The sequence below is a fragment of the Leptonychotes weddellii genome, chromosome 6 (assembly GCF_054177405.1).
Source record: "Leptonychotes weddellii isolate Sample4059 chromosome 6, ASM5417740v2, whole genome shotgun sequence".
NCBI lineage: Eukaryota > Metazoa > Chordata > Mammalia > Carnivora > Phocidae > Leptonychotes > Leptonychotes weddellii.
The window spans coordinates 109,145,287-109,166,074 of NC_138374.1; the positions used below are offsets into that span (position 1 = coordinate 109,145,287).

Consider the following 20,788-nt stretch of genomic DNA (forward strand, 5'->3'; position numbering starts at 1 on the left):
GGGCGCCTGGGTGGCACAGTTGGTTAAGCGACTGCCTTCGGCTCAGGTCATGATCCTGGAGTCCCGGGATCGAGTCCCGCATCGGGCTCCCTGCTCGGCAGGGAGTCTGCTTCTCCCTCTCCCACTCCCCGTTTGTGTTCCTCTCTCGCTGTGTCTTTCTCTGTTAAATAAATAAATAAAAAATCTTAAAAAAAAATAGAAATACCATATTATCCAGTAATTCCAATACTGTATTTTTGCCCAAACAAACAAACAAAAAAATTAATTTGGAAAGATATATATATCGCTATGTGTATTGCAGCATTATTTTCAATACCCAAGATATGGAAGCAACCCAAGTGTCCATTGATAGATGAATGGATAAAGAAGATAGTTCTTCTTATAGTTATATAGTTCTAGGGCCTAGAGGGTATTATGTTAAGTGAAATAAGTCAGACAGAGAAAGACAAATGCCATATGATTTCACTTAAATGTGGAATCTAAAAAACAAAGAAACAAAAAGCAGAAACAGATTCTCAAATACAGAAAGCAAACTGGTGGTTGTGAGAGAGGAGGATGGTGGTGGGGGAGGCGCTGGGCAAAATGGGATAGGGGGAGTGGGAGGTATAGGCTTCCAGTCATGGAATGAATAAATCATGGGGATAAAAGGTACAGCGTAGGTAATATAATCAGTGGTAATGTAATAGCATTGTATGGTGACTGATGGTGGCTAGGCTTGTGGTGAACACAACATAATGTATAGATATCCTGAATCACTATGTTGTACACCTGAAACTAATGTAACATTGTGTGTCAACAATACTTCAATTAAAAAAAAATTAAGGCTGAGATGCACATATGTTCCCTGAATTTTCCAGATTAGAATAAACTGAATAATGGAGCAAGAAGACAATTTGCAGAGTTGAGGAACTATTACTGCATATCATTTCTTGTCATTTATATTTGTGCTTTACTGTATCTTTATTTTTCTATCTTTTTTTAAGTCAATTTTTATTTACTTACTCTTTGTATGTTTCCTATTTTATTAAGGTTTCTATTTATTTGGGTTAATTTCTTCCTTTTTTAAAAGATTTTATTTATTTATTTAGGAGAGACAGAGAGAGAGGGAGAAACAGGCTCCCCACGGAGCAGGGAGCCCAATGCGGGACTCAATCCCAGGACCCTGGGATCACGACCTGAGCTGAAGGCAGACACTCAACCGACTGAGCCACCCAGTCACCCAATTTCTTCCTTTTCTTTTTGTTTTACCTACTGTTCTTTCTCCAACTATTGGGTTGTTTAATACGTTTTTAAGAACATTAATTGATACAGTTTTTAAGCTAATATTTTCTCTGAGCACTATTTTATCTATAGCCCATGAAGTCTGATATGTAATGTTTTCATTATGTTTTCTAGAAATCCTGCAATTTTAGTTCATATTTCCATTTCAACCCAACTTGTCTAAGAGAAAGTTTGTACATTTTTAGGATAGCCTTTTTATTTTGCTTAAGTTGTAAATGCATTGCATATAACCAGAGAATTTTTCTTATATAATCTATTTGGAATTTAATTAGATTTTTTTATGGCTTAATATATACAGCCAGTTTTCATGACTGCTTCATGCCCACTGTTATTTGGGTACAAAATTAACATAAATTTATAAGATGTACTTTATTGACTACTTGTTAGAATGTTCTATATCCTTTACCTATATTTTGTTCACATGAAGTGTTTTAGACTGAAACAATTACTCACTTGCCTTATTATCTGTCTGACGTAGTTCCTGCTTTATAAAATTTACTCCCACAAGCTTCAGGCAATCTCTATTTGTCCTTATGATGAGAAACAATAAAATTAGCTTACAACTTCTTCCTTTCTTCTTCTTCCCTCCCTCTCCTCCATCATTTAATTTTATTGAATGTTAAGATCTTTCTTGGTGTTTATATTTGTTGTTTTACATATATTTAGAATTCGATTTCATTTCAGCTTTAAATTGTATTATTTGATTTCCACCTACAACCTATGAAGGAAGGAATAAAGGGAGCAAGGAAGAAAAAACAGAAGGAAGGTAGAAAGGAAGTGAGGAAAATGAAACTGAAAAGTCCATCAATTAGAGAATAATTAAATATATTATGTTACCACCAGCTTTTGAAATACTATTGACATCTTATAAAGAATGAGATCAATCCATGTGTATTGATATGGGGATAGGTCTATCATATACCAAGTGAAGATGAAAGTCTTAGAATATATACAATGTATGATATGCAATATATATGCCACCTTATATAAAAACAAAAATATGCACATATGTATAAAAATACATTTTTAAGTGTGTATAGTAGCATCTGGAAGACAGAGCAAATTCTTTACAGTCAGAATCTCCGGACTGAGGAAGTAGATAAGGAGTTTGGGAGGAATAAAGGGAATTTTCATTCTTTATCCTGTTTACATTTGTATTGTTGGAACTGTTTTACAATGTGGAAGAGTTGGCTCTTATACGCGACAAAAATAATACATTACTTCAAAATTGTAACTTAAAAAATACCTGGTCATAGAAAAATTTACTTGATAAATTTTTTAATCTTTTTTAATCTTTGGAAAATTTAATTTGGACCATACTTTCTTTCTCTTGCTGAGAACATCAAATACATCTGTATGTTTTGGGTTCCACAGACCACAAAGGGGCAGTGGGTTTCCGGCAGTTACACTGTACCCAACTTTCTATAGAAAGATCAGACATTTTCCAACCTTGCTTTAGAATGTTTCCTTAAAAATGATTTAAAGTTTTCTTATAATAAATGGCAAGTAAAACAAAGTAAGGCTTTATTTTCTCCTTTTTTCTTTCTTTTTTAGAACTTACATATATTCAACATTTTATCTACTTTTTATAGGATATTACTTTTTAATGGCATAATTTTTCATGCATGTAATTTTTATATATAGATACATATACTATAAAATATTATAAAACAATACCTTAATAACGTTAAATATTACTGATAGTGGATTGAACAAAATAAAAAGGTATTCTTTTTTTTTTTTTTGATGTTGCATGTTGGAGGAAGAAGGAAGAGAGACTTGTCATATCAGTGTTGGTCCTCTGAGGAGTGCTCCTGGGTCCCCCAAAGGGCACCCGTGGCACTGAGGCTTGGACGCGCCCCCACACTGAGGAACCTGAGGTGCCAGGCAGCCAGTCACGGCACAGGGGGGTCTGCGGACCACCTGGTTCTTTGCAGTGCTCACAGAGCTCCTGGCCTTCAAGAGTAACAACAGAACGAGTACCAAATCATGACCAGAGGTTTCCCACCTGCTACTGCAATACCATAGGTTCCCTTCTGCAGGCCTTGTAATGTAAATTTAAAGACTGAAGTATATAAAATACAACACAGGGCGCCTGGGTGGCTCAGTCGCTAAGCGTCTGCCTTCGGCTCAGGTCATGATCTCAGAGTCCTGGGATCGAGCCCCGCATCGGGCTCCCTGCCCCGCGGGAGGCCTGCTTCTCCCTCTCCCACTCCCACTAAAGATAAATAAAATCTTAAAAAAAAAAAAATACAACACAATGTTCATTTAAAGACTAGAATAGTTCCTGAGAAAATAAAGTATATAAAAACAAATTAAAATCCTTGTCAGTTAAAACCTTGCCTATTGTCTGATGATTAGTCTTAAATTACATTTGAGAAGAAGTGTATTAGGCAACGTACTTCTCAGTTTGGGTTAGACTTTTTATACTTCTCATGCTCTCCATTTTTCCTCCAAAGGAATCATGCTGAGTTTCCCTGAATTCAGTTTTAATGTGTAATGTTCTCTAGGGTTGCGATCTTTCACTATGAAGTAAGTAACATATCTACGGTCTTAACTTCCCTTTGAAAAATCAGTTTCTGCAGAACCAGGCAGCACCCTTTTAAACGTTGGAATACCGTAGGGCAATCACCATGGTAGGGATTCTTTGATCGTTGACTTAGCTGCCCTATACAGCAGAGGTGGCAAATCACCTAAACGCAGTTTGCTTTCATGTTGAGCATCATGCTCAAGATAATCTTACAACCTAACGTTCTCTAAAAAGCAAAATGGCCATTATTGCAACGTTATTCTCAACACCTCACACATCTCACTGAAGTGATAACTCATTGAAACAGTTAGTTTGCCAAACCACCTTGTTGGATTGTGCTGGCTTATCACCTCATTGTCTGACTTTTTCAGTTTCTCTGGTCTCCTCAATCCTGCCCACATATCCCACCACATTCCCAGCAGTGACTTCCCTTCCTTCACAGAGGAGACAGAAATGACCTGACGTGAATCACCTCCCAGCCAAGAGCCACCCTCTACTTGTGCCTTGGGTCCCATCTCTTCCTTTTTCAAGAATCCTCTGTGATCTGTTGTGCAATATGTTCTCAGTATCTTCCACTTGTCCTTCTTTACTCACCCATTCTCATCGAATTAGAATATGCTCAAATTTCTTCCATTCTATTAAAAAAATTCCTGCTTTATCCCTATCTCCCCCATGCCACCCTACCTCTCTCCCCTTCACTGTCACACTTACTGCCAAGCTCACTATAGTCATGTCTCTGGTTTTTGTACCTTACGTTTATTCCTCAACCTGTTCCTCTCTCAATTTCACACTTAATGATGATGATGTTCCTTTGAAGGTAATCAATAACATCGAAACAGCATTTTCAGTCCTCCTCTCTCCTGATTTTCATTGGAGCAGTCCGGCCATTCCTTATCAGCTTCTTTCATCATTCATTTTCCTATGGCAATCACAACACTTCGGATACCCTCAAAGCCCTGAACTCGGCCTGCATCTACCCCTGAAAAACTCACCTATTGCCTTAGTTTTGTAGACATTTGCTAACTGATAACTGCAAATTTTTTCAGAGCTCTGTTCTGACACCCAGGCTTGTATAATGCTCATTGATTGGGTTCCCAGACTGTGGGATGGAAATTAGCAGCCAGGAGCATTTTTAGGGAATACTCTTAGAATCCACATCTGTGGAAGGGAAAGGCTAGGATCCACATCTGTGGAAAGGAAAGGTGGGAAGCAGTGACGTCTGCCAACTCTGGGTACCTCTGCAACTGGGATATCCCTTTAGAAGTGTCCTCAGTTGGAATGGAGGGTCTTTTCTTAATCATTCCTATCGGGCAGGCACTGGTTAATGGCAGACCACCCTTGGAAGGAGCTATGACCTTGGGAGGAAAGATTTTCTTCAGCTGAATCAACTGCCTTAGGAAGCTGGTAATTGAGAACTTCCAGCAGTTGAGAGAGTAAGTCTTTTGTTTCTGAAAGGAATCTGCGTCGGTCATCACAGCATCGACTGCAAGAATCAACTGCTTACTTAATATTTTTTCTTGGCTTCCCAAGAGATACTTCAAAAATAACATTTTTGACACTAAACACTTCATGCTAAACTCCACTCCTTCACACTGCTTCTTCCTCCGAGTCCTCCTACCACACTTAGATGGCTATCATCCACTTAGTCAAGCCAGAAACCAAAGTGTCCTACTGAACCTTTTGTCTGCCTCACCCCCACCCACATCTGATCAGTCTAAATGTCATGATGACATCACATCCTAAATACCTCTTGCTCCAATCTAAATTGTACCCTCCCTGCTGCTGCATCTGTTGATTTGCAACCCTCCTGGGAGTTTCCCAGGTAAAATCTGAAACTGGCCGCTGTACTCTGTGAGCTGGATAGGGCAGAGGGCAGGGAGACTGAAGAGAGGCAGCCCACTCCAGGTTGGTAGGTGGCAGATGTAATAAGCAAAGGGAACTTACAAATGAAGATTGCTTGCACGGCAGCAAGATCACAGGATCCCTGCACCTGCTCATCAGATCTTAAGGTTTATACAGAGGCCTTAACTAGGTTCAGTCATGCGTTCCATGCAGGTGTTCTCAATACCCCATGACTATCTATCTATGTCTTTGGAGTAACCTCTGGGAGTGGGAAAGGCGGATGGAACCCATATTCCAAGGACAGGGGAGGGAGTGAGGAGCTGAGATCCAGCTCACAGGTCAACCGGTGGCCACATCTTTTCGATGACCTTCCCCAACAGCCTCCAGTGTAAATTACCATCATAGTTTGCTTGGATGATGGCATTCTTGTCTTAAAAGTGGTTTCTCTATGCCTACATTTCCCCCCCTTCAGACCAGTCTCTCCCTACAACAGTCAGTGGTGTCTCTTTAGCAATTACTGTGAACATCTCATTTCAATCAATGACTTCCAATATCTTTAGTTTGGCCTACAAAGGCCTTCATCACGGGACTGCAATCTCTCCAGGTTTACCTCGCTTCACTCTCTCCTTCACTCCTTTCCACTCATTCCACACTGGCTATATACTAACTTCTTGGAAACATCGTGTTCTCTGCACATGCTTTCCATATGATCCTCCCTCACCCAAAATATTTTCTTTCTCCCTTCAAGTCTCAGCTTACATATCACTTCCTCAAGGAAGCCTTTCTTGAGCATCCAAGACTAGGTTGCATCCCCTGGTGTTCATTGACAAAGAGAGTATCTTTCCTGGCACATGTCATCTTGTAGAGATTTGGTTCACATCTTCCTTTCCCACCAGAGCACATGGTCCATAACAGCAGAAACAATGTGTCTTATTCACTGTTTTACCCCCAGTGCTCAGCATGGTGCCTGCTTAATATTTGACTTAGTGTGTGCCATTCCCTCTCTGTGGGATGTCTTCTCTAGGCTTGCAGACCTCAGGCTTTTCCCAGGAAGCTTCCAATACACCCCCTAAAAAGTTAATTACCACCTCCTCCATGCCACCACTTTGCTTTGCATATACTTCCATTGTTACATTTCCACACATTCATTTATTTAGCATTTAGAGTTTACAAACTGACCGCTCATGAGCCACATTGCTCACAAAATACTTTTAGACTCCCTCTCCACATATAAAAATCAGTAGATTTCACTAAAAAATCAGAAGATATGACAATACTAAATATGTAGTCCCAAGACAGTTACCCACCTTGAGCAAATTTTCTGTTTGCTGGGATATAGCAGGCGCTCAATATTGTTTATTAATGGATTAAGTGATTAATTGAAAATGATTAACACTTTTCTATTGATATTTAATTTCAATCAAATTTCAATTTTATAGGATCCACTGTGGACAATGACTATAGAATATTAAAAGAATAATTATGAACTCAAGGACAGTTCTGAAATATACATGTTGAACATTGAATGAATTCATATTTAATCCACAGAGTTAGGTCCAGTTGTCCTTCATTAGCAAATTGAAACTTGAGGGTTTAAAGAATGTCATCAAGGCGCGTGGGTGGCTCAGTCATTAAGCGTCTGCCTTCGGCTCAGGTCGTGATCCTGGGGTCCTGGGATCGAGCCCCACGTTGGGCTCCCTGCTCTGCGGGAAGCCTGCTTCTCCCTCTCCTACTCCCCCTGCTTGTGTTCCCTCTCTCGCTGTGTCTCTCTCTGTCAAATAAATAATAAATAAATAAATCTTTAAAAAAAAAAAGAATGTCATCATATTGAGAAGATCTTGAGTAAGGTGAACTGAATGGCTTCCAGATAAGAAAATGTGCTATTCTAGTAACAACAACCAGTCCTACTAGGGGGTTTTAGTAACCTGGTAGTGCTACTACACATGCTTATGAATGAACACTAATAACAAATGGAACTATAACTGTTACTTTAAATGGAAGTGTAACCGTTACTTCAAAATATTACTTGAAAGTGTAAAATATAAAAATGGAAAATGTTGTTCTTTTTTTAGCCACGTTCCTTGGGCAACATTTTAACATGTGGATAGTTCACCACCTCATAATTTGATTAACCTTGAAGCTAATACTACAGTTAATTTTTGAAGCTCTTTACATTTAGAAAGTGTAAAGGGCAGTCTTTTCTCTATTTAGTAAGGTAAATCCTCTAACATGGTGTATAGTTTCTTATCTCTAGTGTTTGGTTCTTTAATATTGACAGAAAGATTGAATTAAAAGTACCAGAAAACCCTAATGTTAATGAATATGATAAAAACAAATATCTTGAAGGCAATAATATAACACAATGAATGGATATTAGGAAACAGAAATACTTTGACATGTAGATGAATCTTTTTAACAGAGGGAAAGCATGCAATAAAGGTTAGGTTACATGTCAGATCAGTCAAATTAGAACAGAAACAACATGTTCTGGCTTATTTATAAATAAAAAAATGTTCAACATAGACAATTTAGATTCAAATCTTCAAGCAAGTTAAAACTTAGAGACTTGTAATTTTTCTTCTAAAAATTATGTTTTATAAAGGCTTTTATGATGTGTTGATATACTATTCTTCTTTCTGCCATACATTTTTATGTCATGAAGGGTGTTGATAAGACAGCATCCTTGATGAGAAAGAGAGAGGAAGGAAGAGAGATTTTTGAAATAAGCACCATTTTTGGTCAAGTATTTATTATAACTTAGCCCTTCAACTTCATATAATTAGTCATTGTTTTAGCTAGTTACTGATAAAAGCAAGTAGACAGACTTGGTGAATTATACTACAAATTTCTTTTTCAAATCTCAGTATCATTTGATAGAATAATGCCATTTTTTAAACAATTTTTCTAAGTTATTTACCTCGTTTTCTCTTTGAAATGAGAAATACAAGATACACTAAGACACTTAAACACATATAAAATTTTTCTGTCCTGATTTTACCATAGTTAAAAATTTTTAAAGTTTTCCACCCATGTGTCTCTTATGAATGTTTTTATAGACTGTTCAAAGTATCTAAAAAGTTATCCTTATGTTGTTCATATAGTTCATTGTTCACAATGATGAGAACACATACACTTTGCCATTAAGTTATTTTTATAATATTCTTTTCTAAAAAAGATTTTATTTATGTATTTTAGAGAGAGAGAGCAAGCACAAGCATGAGCAGGGGGAGGGACAGAGGGAGAAACACACTCCTCGCTGAGCAGGGAGACCGATGTGGGGCTTGATCTCAGGACCCTGGGATCATGACTAGAGCCAAAGGCAGACTCTTAACTCTGACTGAGCCACCCAGGCACCCATATTTTTATAATATTCTTATTCAAACATAAAGTATAATTTCCATTTTATACTGTATCTTTAAAAGTGTCAAAATCCTGATTCTATAAAATGATTTACATCATTTTATTGTATTATTGTAATATTTTACTAAAAACAGGATTATATTTCATTCATCAAGAAATATAAAATAGGGTTATTGTTTTTCTTTGTCTGACTTATTTCACTTAGCATAATACCCTCTAGGTCCACCTATGTTGTCACAAATGGCAAGATCTCATCCTTTTTATGGATGAGTAATATTCCATTGTATATATAATATTCTGCATCTTTTTTATCCATTCATCTATCAATAGCACCTGGGCTGCTTTCATATCTTGGCTGTTATAAATAATGCTTCAATAAACAAAAAGGTGCATATATCTTTTTGAATTACTGTCTTTGTTTTCATTGGGAAAATATCCAGAGGTAGAATTACTGGTTACTATAGTATTTCATTTTTAATTTTTTGAGGAACTTCCATACTGTTTTCCATAGTGGGTGTACCAATTTACATTCACACCAACAGGGCATGAGGGTTTCTTTTTCTTCACATCCTTGCCAACACTTGTTATTTCTTGTCTTTTTGATTCTAGCCATTCTGGCAAGTGGAAGGTGATATCTCATGGTTCTGATTTGCATTTCCCTGATGATTAGTGATGTCGAGTGTCTTTTTGTCTGTTCATGTGTCTGTTGGCCATCTGTATATCTTCTTTGGAAAAATGTCCTCTGCCCCTTTTTAATTGGATTATTTGGGTATTTATTTATTTATTTTGAGAGAGAGAGCATGAGCAGGGAGGGAGGGGCAGAGGGAGAGGGAAAGAATCTTAAGTAGACTCCACACTGAGCATGGAGCCTGACATGGGGCTCAATCTTATGACCCTGAGATCATGGCCTGACTAAGCCAAAATCAGGAGTCAGACACTTAACTGACTTAGTCACCCAGGCACCCATTTGGGGGGATTAAAATTCTTCATATATTGGGGCACCTAGGTGGCACAGTCAGTTGAGGGTCCAACTCTTGGTTTTGGCTTAGGTCGTGATCTCAGGGTCCTGGGATCAGGCCCCACATCAGGCTCCATGTTCAGTGAGGAGTCTGCTTGGAATTCTCTCCTTCTCCCTCCACCCCTTCCCACTGAGCTCACTCTCTCTCTCAAATAAATAAATAAATATTTAAAAAATAAAATTCTTCATATGTTTTGGATATTAACCATTATCAGATATATCCTTTACAAATATCTTCTCCCATTCAGTGGGTTATCTTTTTGTTTTGTTGATGGTTTCCTATGCTATGCAGAAGCTTTGCATTTTGATGTAGTCTCAATAGTTTATATTTGCTTTTGTTTTTTTTCCTCAGGAGACATAACTAGAAAAATGTTACTAAGGCCAAAGACAAGGAGATTACTACCTGTTTTCTTCTAGGAGTTTTATGGTTTCAGGTCTCACATTTAGACCTTTTACCCATTTTGAGGTTGTGTGTGTGTGTGTCATGTAAGAAAGTGGTCCAGTTTTATTCTTTTGCATGTAGTTGTCCAGGTTTCCTCATACCATTTATTCCCCATTGTATATCCCTGCCCCCTTCATCATAGATTAATTGACCATATAAAAGTATGGGTTTATTTCTGAGCTCTTTATTCTGTTCCATTTATCTATGTGTCTATTTTTATTCCAGTACCATACTATTTTGATTACTATAGTTTTGTAGTATATTTTGAAATCTACAATTGCTATACCTCCATTTTTGTTCTTCTTTCTCAAGATTGCTTTGGCTTTTTGGGGTCTTTATATAAGTCAGACAGAGAAAGACAAATACCTTATGATTTCACTTATATGTGGAATCTAAAAAAACAAAGAAACAAAAAGTGGACATAGATCTATAAACATGGAGAACAAATTGATGGTTGCTAGAGAGGAGGGGGATAGAGGGATGGACAAAATTGGAAAAGGGGACCAAGTGAGAGAGGCAGGCTTCCAGTTATGGAATAAGTAAGTCATGGGAATAAAAGGTATAGCATAGGGAATATAGCGAATGGTATTATAATAGCATTGTATGGTGACAGATCATGGCTACACTTGTGGTGAGCATAGCATAACAATAGAGTTGTTGAATCACTATGTTGTATACCTGAAACTAATGTAACATTGTACGTAAACTATACTCAAATAAAAACCAAAAAAGAATGAGGAAAGAAACAAATAAAAAAGTATAAAATATGTACTTTTAAATTATCTTATGAGGAAACACTTTCGTGTTTCCAAGCTCTTACACAGACATGTGTTCCTGAAAATAACTTAATTTTAATCATTGTTATTAATATGCTCTTCTATCACTAGGAAGATTTGTACAACTTTGTTTCCCATCTTTATAACTGATACTTGGCCCTATACTGGGAAGTGGGAGAAAATGCAAACATCTCTCTCAAAATATAGGTTAATTTTTCCACATTTAAATACTACACATATAAATCAGTTTATTTTCCAAATTGCCAAAGTGTCACAAATATGAAATAGCAAACAATACTCTGACTTCAGACAACTCAGAAAGTTTGTTGAATTAATTAATACTTCTAGGCCTAAAAAATGAAATTATTTTTTCCTATATAATTATTTTTTCCTATATAAAACTCCTACCATGAAGTAGGAGTTTTGTAGAACTTATATTTCTGAAATTTATAACATAAAGAATCTCTTGAATAACAATCTGAAGAAAATAATTAGTTGTAGGCACAAGCTTCTTCTTACCTTTCTCTGTGAATGCATCTTGGATATTTTAAGTGCCCTCTGTCACACTGCACTCTGAGTTCAGATCCAATAATAGAGAATTCAGCTATATACGTATTTCTCTTACAAAGAAACTCAATATACTCGCCATGGAAAATATGTGGTCTATCATCAAAATCCCATTTCAGGAGTAAATTATTATTTTCCATTTCAACAAAAGATAATGTGCAAGGCTCTGAAAAAATAAAAAGAAGAAAATTATCTTGACACATCTTGGCACTAACAGGAAGCACTGTGGTTCCTATTCATGATGACCTTAAAATTCCCAGGCATTAGAGTGGCAACTAAGTTAGAATTAATATTTGAGTCAGAGAATATGTTCAACGTTCACAGAAAACAATCTGCCATTTGTCTGTGTGGTCCTGGATTTGGAAAAGATGTCTGTCCTGCCATTCACTTAGCTTTATGCCATTATGGTTTTCAAAGATAGTAAACAAAAAAGGTGGGTTTTTAAATTTTTTTATTGTTATGTCAATCACCATACATTACATCATTGGTTTTTGATGTAGTGTTCCATGATTCATTGTTTGTGCATAACACCCAGTGCTCCATGCAGAACGTGCCCTCTTTAATACCCATCGCCAGGCTAACCCATTCTCCCACACCCCTCCCCTCAGGAACCCTCAGTTTGTTTTCCAGAGTCCATCATCTCTCATGGTTTGTCTCCCCCTCTGATTCCCCCCCTTCATTCTTCCCCTCCTGCTATCTTCTTTTTTTTTCTTCTTAACATATATTGCATTATTTGTTTCAGAGGTACAGATCTGTGATTCAACAGTCTTGCACAATTCATAGCGCTCACCATAGCACATACCCACCCCAGTGTCTATCACCCAGCCACCCCAACCCTCCCACCCCACCCCCCACTCCAGCAACCCTCAGTTTATTTCCTGAGATTAAGAATTCCTCATATCAGTGAGGTCATATGATACATGTCTTTCTCTGATTGACTTATTTCGCTCAGCATAATACCCTCCAGTTCCATCCACGTCGTTGCAAATGGCAAGATCTCATTCCTTCAAAAAAGGTGTTTTTATAAAAAACATTGATAGTTACCAATAATTATTGAAATAATGTTCTTTTTCTTATTTTTTTCTTCAGAAAGCTTAAATAAAATCCCCATGAGACAAAGTATTTGTTTATTAGATAGATAAAATATTATGGAAATGTAGAAAGAAGCTGGATTGTCAACAATGACTCAAACTCTATGACCTGATGGCATCCAGAGTGGTTGACAGTTTCCTCTCTTTGAAATTTCCAGTTATTATGGAATATCAATATTAGATTAAGATGTTTTGAATTCTAAGCATTGAAAATATTATTGTGTCCTTTCACTAATGCATTAAAACAAAACAAAATAAAAACTTAAGATAATTATTAGGATACTCAACAAATTCTTTTGATTTTTTTCATAATAAAAATATCGCTATTTTCAAAATGTCAAGTTATTTCAGAAAATGAGTTGTTTGTGTCCTTATTTGCCTCCTGGATGACATGGCACCAAACAGTAGGTCCTGAGACAGGTTAAAGGTCCAGAGTTGCTAATAGAGCATATAAATCATATAACTGTAATACATTAACAAACTTCTTTATTCAATATTTTCAGTAAGTATTTATCGATTCCCTAAGTGTCAGATGTTATGCGAGAAGTTCTATAGACAGAATAAAAATGAAGAAAAATAATCAGAAAGACTCTAAGAGAATCTTTATAGTCACTGCAAAATATCTTTGAAAATGAGGTCAAATAGCACTATAATTTAAAATGTTGTAGTTCTACAAAACATAAAATTTTAATTAAAACAAGTTAAAAATTAATTCATGGACCTTCTGTTCTCAGCTATGACAGAATAGTCTATATCAGACCAGCTAATCAGAATAGTGACAGAATAGTCTATATCAGACCAGTTTTTTCTACTAAAAACTAGAAAATTTGAAAACTGACATGAAGCATGTATTTCAAGGAATTAGAGCATTTTGAAGGCACTCAGTACTCAAGATGCCAAGGTTCTGGTAAAAGCTCATTCAGATGAGTCCAACATTCTGTGTGGCATTTCCTCTTTGGGCATTTGTTGATTCTCAGCATGAGCTGAGAGACTGTAGAGAATGGTCAACAGCAAACATAGAGCTAGCCGAGCTTTTGGAAATCTCATGTTGTTGAGGATAGAAAAACAGAAGTTTAGGTCAGACATGACAGCCAGGACTTGAGTGGTCAAGAACCCAGAGGAATGGGAGATACAGAGAATGAATGTGATACTCTGCACTGGCTGTTTGCTCCCTTGAAGCATTTGCCTATTCTTGGCTTGTGCAAAGAGAGAGGATAAAGAGCCAAGCAGAAAGTGAATGAAAAGCTACATTAAGCTTTTTTGGCAGTCTCCCAGTAATATGAAAGGCAGTCAAGAAGGAGGAACCTTGGTATAAACACCAAACTCTTAGTGAAGAATCCTGCAGGGTTACGTTCTATTAGTAGGAGCAAACAAAGGTCTGAAAATAAGCTTAGAAAAAGCTGCATTTCTAATTAGATTGAAGCCAATTTCCCCTACACTATCAGCCAAAAGAAGAGATGCGTATTCTCTGGAACAAGATGACATCATCGTTTCAAGTCTCTAAAATTTTCCATACATAATATTTGATATTTAATCAACTGTTTACAGAAATAGCAAAAAATTAAGCTAGAAATCGAAGTAGGCCTACAGATGATCCAGATAATGGAGTTTGCAGGCAAGGACTTAAAGATAAGTGTGATTAACATGGTGAAGAAATAGATGTTAAGATAAAGTTTTTCATCAGACAATTGAAATCTACAAAACAAAAAAGGCATAAAACGATATTCTAGAAATACAAGGATATTGAGAGCTCAGTAGATGAGTTTAAAGCAGACTGGACACATCTAAAGAAAGGATTAATGAACTGGAAGATATATCAGTAGAAAATTACCAAATGGGAACAAAGAAGATTAAAGGCACCTTCCAGAACTATGAAAAACATCAAGCCACAGATTCAAGAAGTGCTACCAACTTGACGTATGAAATGCTCAGGGGCGCCTGGGTAGCTCAGTCAGTTAAGCATCTGCCTTTGGCTCAGGTCATGATCCCAGGGTCCTAGAATCCAGTTGTGCATCAGGCTCCCCGCTCAGTGGGGAGTCTGCTTCTCCCTCTGCCCCTCCCCCATTCTTGTGCGCACGCTCTCTCTCTCGCAAAAATAAATAAATAAAATCTTTAAAAAAAAGAAAAGAATGAAATGCTCGGAGAAACACATACCAAGGCCCTGCATAAATAGCCTACTGAAAATAAAGAGGAAAAGAATCTCAAAACCAGCAGAGTACAAAAAGAAACTTAGTTTCAAAGATGTAGCATTAAGAATGGCATTGACTGGGACACATGGGTGGCTCAGTTGCTTAAGTGTCTGCCTTCAGGTCAGGTCATGATCCCAGGGTCCTGGGATCGAGTCCTGCATTGGGCTCCTTTCTCAGCGGGGAGCCTGCTGCTCCCCCTGCTTGTATTCTCTCTCTCTCTTTCTCTGAAACATGAATAAATAAATAAATAAAATCTTAAAAAAAAATAGAGAATGGCATTGACTAACAAAAACTATAAAATGCAGGGACTCCTGGGTGGCTCAGTTGGTTAAGCGTCTGCCTTCAGCTCAGGTCATGATCCCAGGGTCCTGGGATCAAGCCCCACATCAGGCTCCCTGTTCAGCAGGAAGCCTGCTTCTCCCTCTCCCACTCCCTGATTGTGTTCCCTCTCTCGCTGTCTCTCTCTGTGTCAAATAAATAAATAAAAATCTTTTTTAAAAAAGCTATAAAATGCAGAAAAGGATAAAAATGACATCTTCTAAAGCATGGTAAGAAAAAGAGGGAATTCTATCTCTGGTAAAATTTCTCTTCAAAAGTGAAGGAAAATAAAGAAATTTGCAAGCAAACAAAAACTGAGAAAATAATAAAGAAATAATATTTTTCAGGCATGTGCAAAATGATCCCAATCAGAAATAGCAACAGAAGATGAGAAACAAATCACTGAAAAACATATCAACAAGTCTTAAAGAATATTTTTGGAAAACATAATATTCATTGTATCTTTGGGACTTAAACTATATGTAGAATGAAAATCATGACACAGTAATACAAAAAGTGGGAAGGGTAAATCAAGCTAAAGTGTTCTGGGTCTTGGAGAGGTGGTAAAAGTCCTAATTTATATTCAACTGTAGTAAGTCATGGTTGAATTATGTAATTTATGTGATAACAATTTGAAAGGAATCCAAGAGGAAAGTATAATCAACAACCTAGTAGAGAGTGAAATGGTTTAAAAAGAATTGATTTACCCCGAAGAAAGAAAAGAGAGAGAGAGAGAAGAATAAAGAACAGATAGGATATATATCTAGTACAGTAAGATGGTAGCTATAAACCAAATATATCAGTACTTATATAACATGTATATGGACAAATAATATAAAAATTTGTCAGACTAAATAAGTATGCTTTAAAATAAACAACTATATATTGCTTACAATATACACACATTAAAAGTAAGAAACCAAAATGTTGAAAGTTAAAGAATGAAAAAATGTACGCCTTGTAAATACTTGTTGAAAGCTTGTACATCTAAAGTAGACTTCAGGCAAAAACAAACAAAAACAAAGTATTAGTATAGATAAAGGAAGACTCTTTTAAAATTATACAGGGCCAGTACACCAAGATTTAATATGCTTCAATTTGTATGTACCTAGCAGAATAGCATAAAAAAACAAAAGCAAAAATTGAGAGAATACGAGAAATGTTTTTAAATGCACAGAGTATAAGGGACTTTAACATACTTCTTTTGGTGACTGATAGAAAAACAAACAGACACAAATCAGCACAGATATGAATGAACTTAATATGAAAAACAAAATTCAACTGACATATATGCAGCAACAGTGAATCCAACAATGACAATTATTTGTTTATTTCAAGTACAAAAGAATGTGTACCTACAATAAATATATGCTTGTAATAAAGTAAGTATCAATGAATTTCAAAAGATTTATATAATTCAAAGTGTGTCTCAATGGATTCAAATTAGAAATAAATAACAAAAGGAAACTAGAAAATCTTCCAATGCTTAGAAACTAAAAAACAAACTTCTACATAACTCAGAGTGCATACAAGATATCAAAATGGGTATCATGTATTTTTTAACTGGATGGCTGAATAATAATAAAATTCCAAAATATAAAAATGTGTGGGATAAAGTTAAAGTTGTGCTCAGTAGGAAATTTAAAGATATAATTATATCCTTACTGTATCATTAACAAATTAAATTAAATTTTCTTTAAAAATCCTTTAAAAAAGAAAGGCTGAAAATCAGTAATATAAGTATCCACCTAAAAAGCTAAGAGTAATAAAATAAATTTAAGAAATTAGAAGAGAGAAAATAATAAGAATTTAAATTATTAAAATATTAAGCAACATTTGATGAAAGGGTAACAAATGTAAATACTAGTTGTTTGAAATGCCTAATAAAAGTTATAGACCCAGGGCCTGGATGGCTCATTTGGTTTACTGACCAATTCTTGGTTTTGGCTCAGATCATGAATGATCTCTGGGTCCTGAATTGGAACCCTAGATTGAGCTCCAGGCTCAGTGGGGAGTCTGCTCTTTTTCTCCCTCTCCCTCTGCTTCTGATCCTCCCCCTCTCTAAAATAAATAATCTTTTTTAAAAAAAAACCCAAACTTCAAAAAAAAAATAGTAATAGACCCTTAGCAAGACATGTCAAGAAAGAAAGAGATATAGCTTAATAGCAGTAAAAACAAATGACATATCACTAAAGGTATTAAAAAGAATGTAAAAGGATGTTGTAAACAACATTATGTCAACAAACTTGACAATTTAGATATTATTGACAAATTTCTATAAACCACCCTACCAAAACTGACAGCTGTCAGGATCTTTCTTTAGAGAGAACTTGATGTTCAAATGGCATGTTCGGTGGATTCCTACAATTATTAAGGAAGAAATGTACCAATCTTACACAAATTCCAGGGAATTGAAAAAGAGGGAGCTTACCAATTCACCATATGAGGAAAGCAGAAACTTCATACCAAACCCAAAGGAAAATAACAGACTGATCTCTCTCATAAAAATAGATGTGAAACTTCTAAGTAAATATAAGCAAATAAAATCCAGTAACATGTAAAAAGCATAATTCATCACAACCAAGTGTGATTTATTACAGGAATGTAATCATGCTTTAACATTCAGGAAGAAGCAATATATTTCCAGGGGGAAAAAGTAATAATATGATTATTTTAATAGATAGTGCTAAAATTAAACACTCACTGAAGATTTTTTTAAAAACTCTTAGAAAAATAGAAATTAAACTTTCTATATTTTTAATTTGATTTTGAAGTATTTATAACACTATAATTAAAGACGAATTGTTGAAAGTTTTACTTATGAGATTGGGAAACAAGATACCCACTACCTCTTCTACTCAGTATTGTACTCAAGTCCAAGCTGGTGAAATAAGATAGTAAATAAGTCAGATATGGAAACAAAAAGAATTTTCTTTTTATTTAAAGATATGCTTTTTTATGTCTCCTGATAATTTTCACTAATAAGGCATAACTTGCTTCACCTTTCTATCTTTGTTTCCCCATTGCACTCATGTTTTCCATTATAGTACCAGTCACATGGTACTAAATGATAACTGTTAACATACGTACCCATACCACCATGACTTATTCATCTTATAGCCCCATAAAACACCAGTACTTAGTGTATGGTTTGTATTTAGTAAATATTTGTTAGGGCAAGATGGACTATAGTTATTTATGATCTACAGGAGAGAATAGAAACCAGTGATGAAATAGGCACACTGATACACAAAGATAGCAAATTAAGCATTATAATAGTATTATATTAACTAACAGAGAAGAGAAAGTGGGAAAAGTTATGGTTATATTTTATTAAATAGGTGGCTATTTTGTAGTACATACCTAAACACAATGGTGGCGTAGTCCACACTCCCTCTAAACAATAGGACTCCTTAGATCCTTGAAGGAAGTGGTGATCAAAACATTTGTATTCTACCGAGGAACCATTTTCATAGATGTCTGATGTTGAACTAATTATGACTCCATTTTTAATAAGTGGAGGAGATACACACATTCTTTTAGATTCTGAAAAAATGATTTTAAAAGCATACAATGAATTTCTATAATAAACATCCAATACTTTAATAATTGCTATAGATATAAAATAAGATAGGGACTCCTGGGTGGCTCAGGTGGTTAACCACCAACTCTTGATTTCTGCTCAAGTCATGATCTCAGGGGCATGGGATTGAGCCCCACCTCAGGCTTTGTGCTCAGCGTGGAGTCGGCCTGAGGATTTCTCTCCCTCTGCCCCACCCCCACCCCCACCCCATGCTCTCTCTCTCTCTAAAAAAAAAATAAATAAACAAAAAGAAATAAAATGAGATATTTCACGTAAAAGCATTTTTAAGATAGCTGTCAAATTTTAACTATTGAGAGCATAGTTCTACAATAACTTCATATTATAAAATTGATTATTGCAATTAGAATCTCATAATATTGAAAAACATTTAAAACTGGCAAAGTATTAATAAACATTATTTTATTTTTCCCTTTTTATCTAGATGTGAAAATGTATGAAACCCATTTGAAGCCATGCTTTCTGCATGTATTCTCTTCCATTTTTTTCTTATTAAAAGTAATAGTTCCATATCTAAGCAGTACACAAAATCTTTCAATCTGATCAAGCCCTTTTCTGAAACAATAGTCTCCAGCAAACCCCAAGAAAAGCAATGTTTTCCAGAGTTATTGATTGTTCACATTAGGGGGATCAGTCCTCTGATAGTCTGGTGATATCTATAAGATCTATTAATTTCTCCCTTTATAAAACTGACTTATTGGAATTAAAAGATGTCAGCATAGTCATCCTATTTAGGTGTATGTGCTTACTGGAAATTGATCAGATCATTCCCAATTTATAGATTAGAAGATGATGGTGGTGAGTTGGGTAGGGTCTGTCTTATACTTTGAACCCAAGTGGTGATATTGATCACTTGAGAAATTGTCAGAAAGCATTGTTTTACCTTTTCTAATACATAAGGGATATTTCACTTCTCCTCTATTGCATTGTACAGATAATTCAGACAACGAGGTTGATGGAGATAAGTCATATCCTTGTTTACATACAAAATCTATTAAATCTCCATGTAAGACCTTGCCTTCATACTTCCACTTCATCTCTATATTATTTCTGTACATGTAATCCACATTAATAGTACATGGCTCTGTAAAACAAAATGTTCTTTTAAATTATTTATTTATTTGACAAATATGAAGTTTAATGTATTTTTAAAAGAAAAATTTTGGCAGGTATCAAAAGCAATGTTTTATATTTAACATTTACATTATTAAAACTCCTCACACATACATAATAAAGTATACTTTATTGCTATCAAATGAATTTATACATTTCTTCTTCTTATTATTATATTATAAATTAAAACCACTTAATTTGAACATTAAAAACTATTATTTAAGGGGCGCCTGTGTGACTCAGTTGTTAAGGGTCTGCCTTCGTCTCAGGTCATGATCCCGGGGTCCTGGGATCGATCCCCGCATTGGGCTCTCTGCTCAGCGGGAAGCCTGCTTCTCCCACTCTCACTCCCCCTGCTTGTGTTCCCTCCCTTGCTGTGTCTCTCTCTGTCAAATAAATAAAGAAAATCTTAAAAAAAAAATTATCTAAGCTAGAAGAGACACACTTTAGACTTAAATGTGAAGAGATACAAAAGGATATACCATGCAAATAGAAGCAAAAAAAAAAAAAAAAGCCAGTGTAACAATACTTACATTGGACAAAAAAGACTTTAAAATAAACACAGTAACAAGAGATAAAGAAGCATTATGTAATCATTATGATTAAGAAATCATTCTAACAAGAGCATATAATAATTGTAAATATATATGCACCCCCAAA

General features: G+C 35.6%; 1 protein-coding gene across 4 annotated transcripts in view; it reads right to left on the bottom strand.

The window, feature by feature from the left end:
- Positions 1 to 20,788, bottom strand: part of F13B (coagulation factor XIII B chain) — a 40,706-nt gene continuing 19,918 nt past the window's right edge. For 2 of the 4 annotated variants that reach the window (XM_081824933.1, XM_081824931.1), the window contains 4 exons: positions 19,899 to 20,099; positions 18,778 to 18,960; positions 11,769 to 11,982; positions 7,033 to 7,424 (listed from right to left, as the gene is read on the bottom strand). In XM_081824933.1, the coding sequence (XP_081681059.1) occupies positions 7,304 to 7,424; positions 11,769 to 11,982; positions 18,778 to 18,960; positions 19,899 to 20,099 (719 nt within the window). In that variant the 3' untranslated portion in view covers positions 7,033 to 7,303. The other 2 variants (XM_081824932.1, XM_006734059.3) reach the window with 2 other exon arrangements.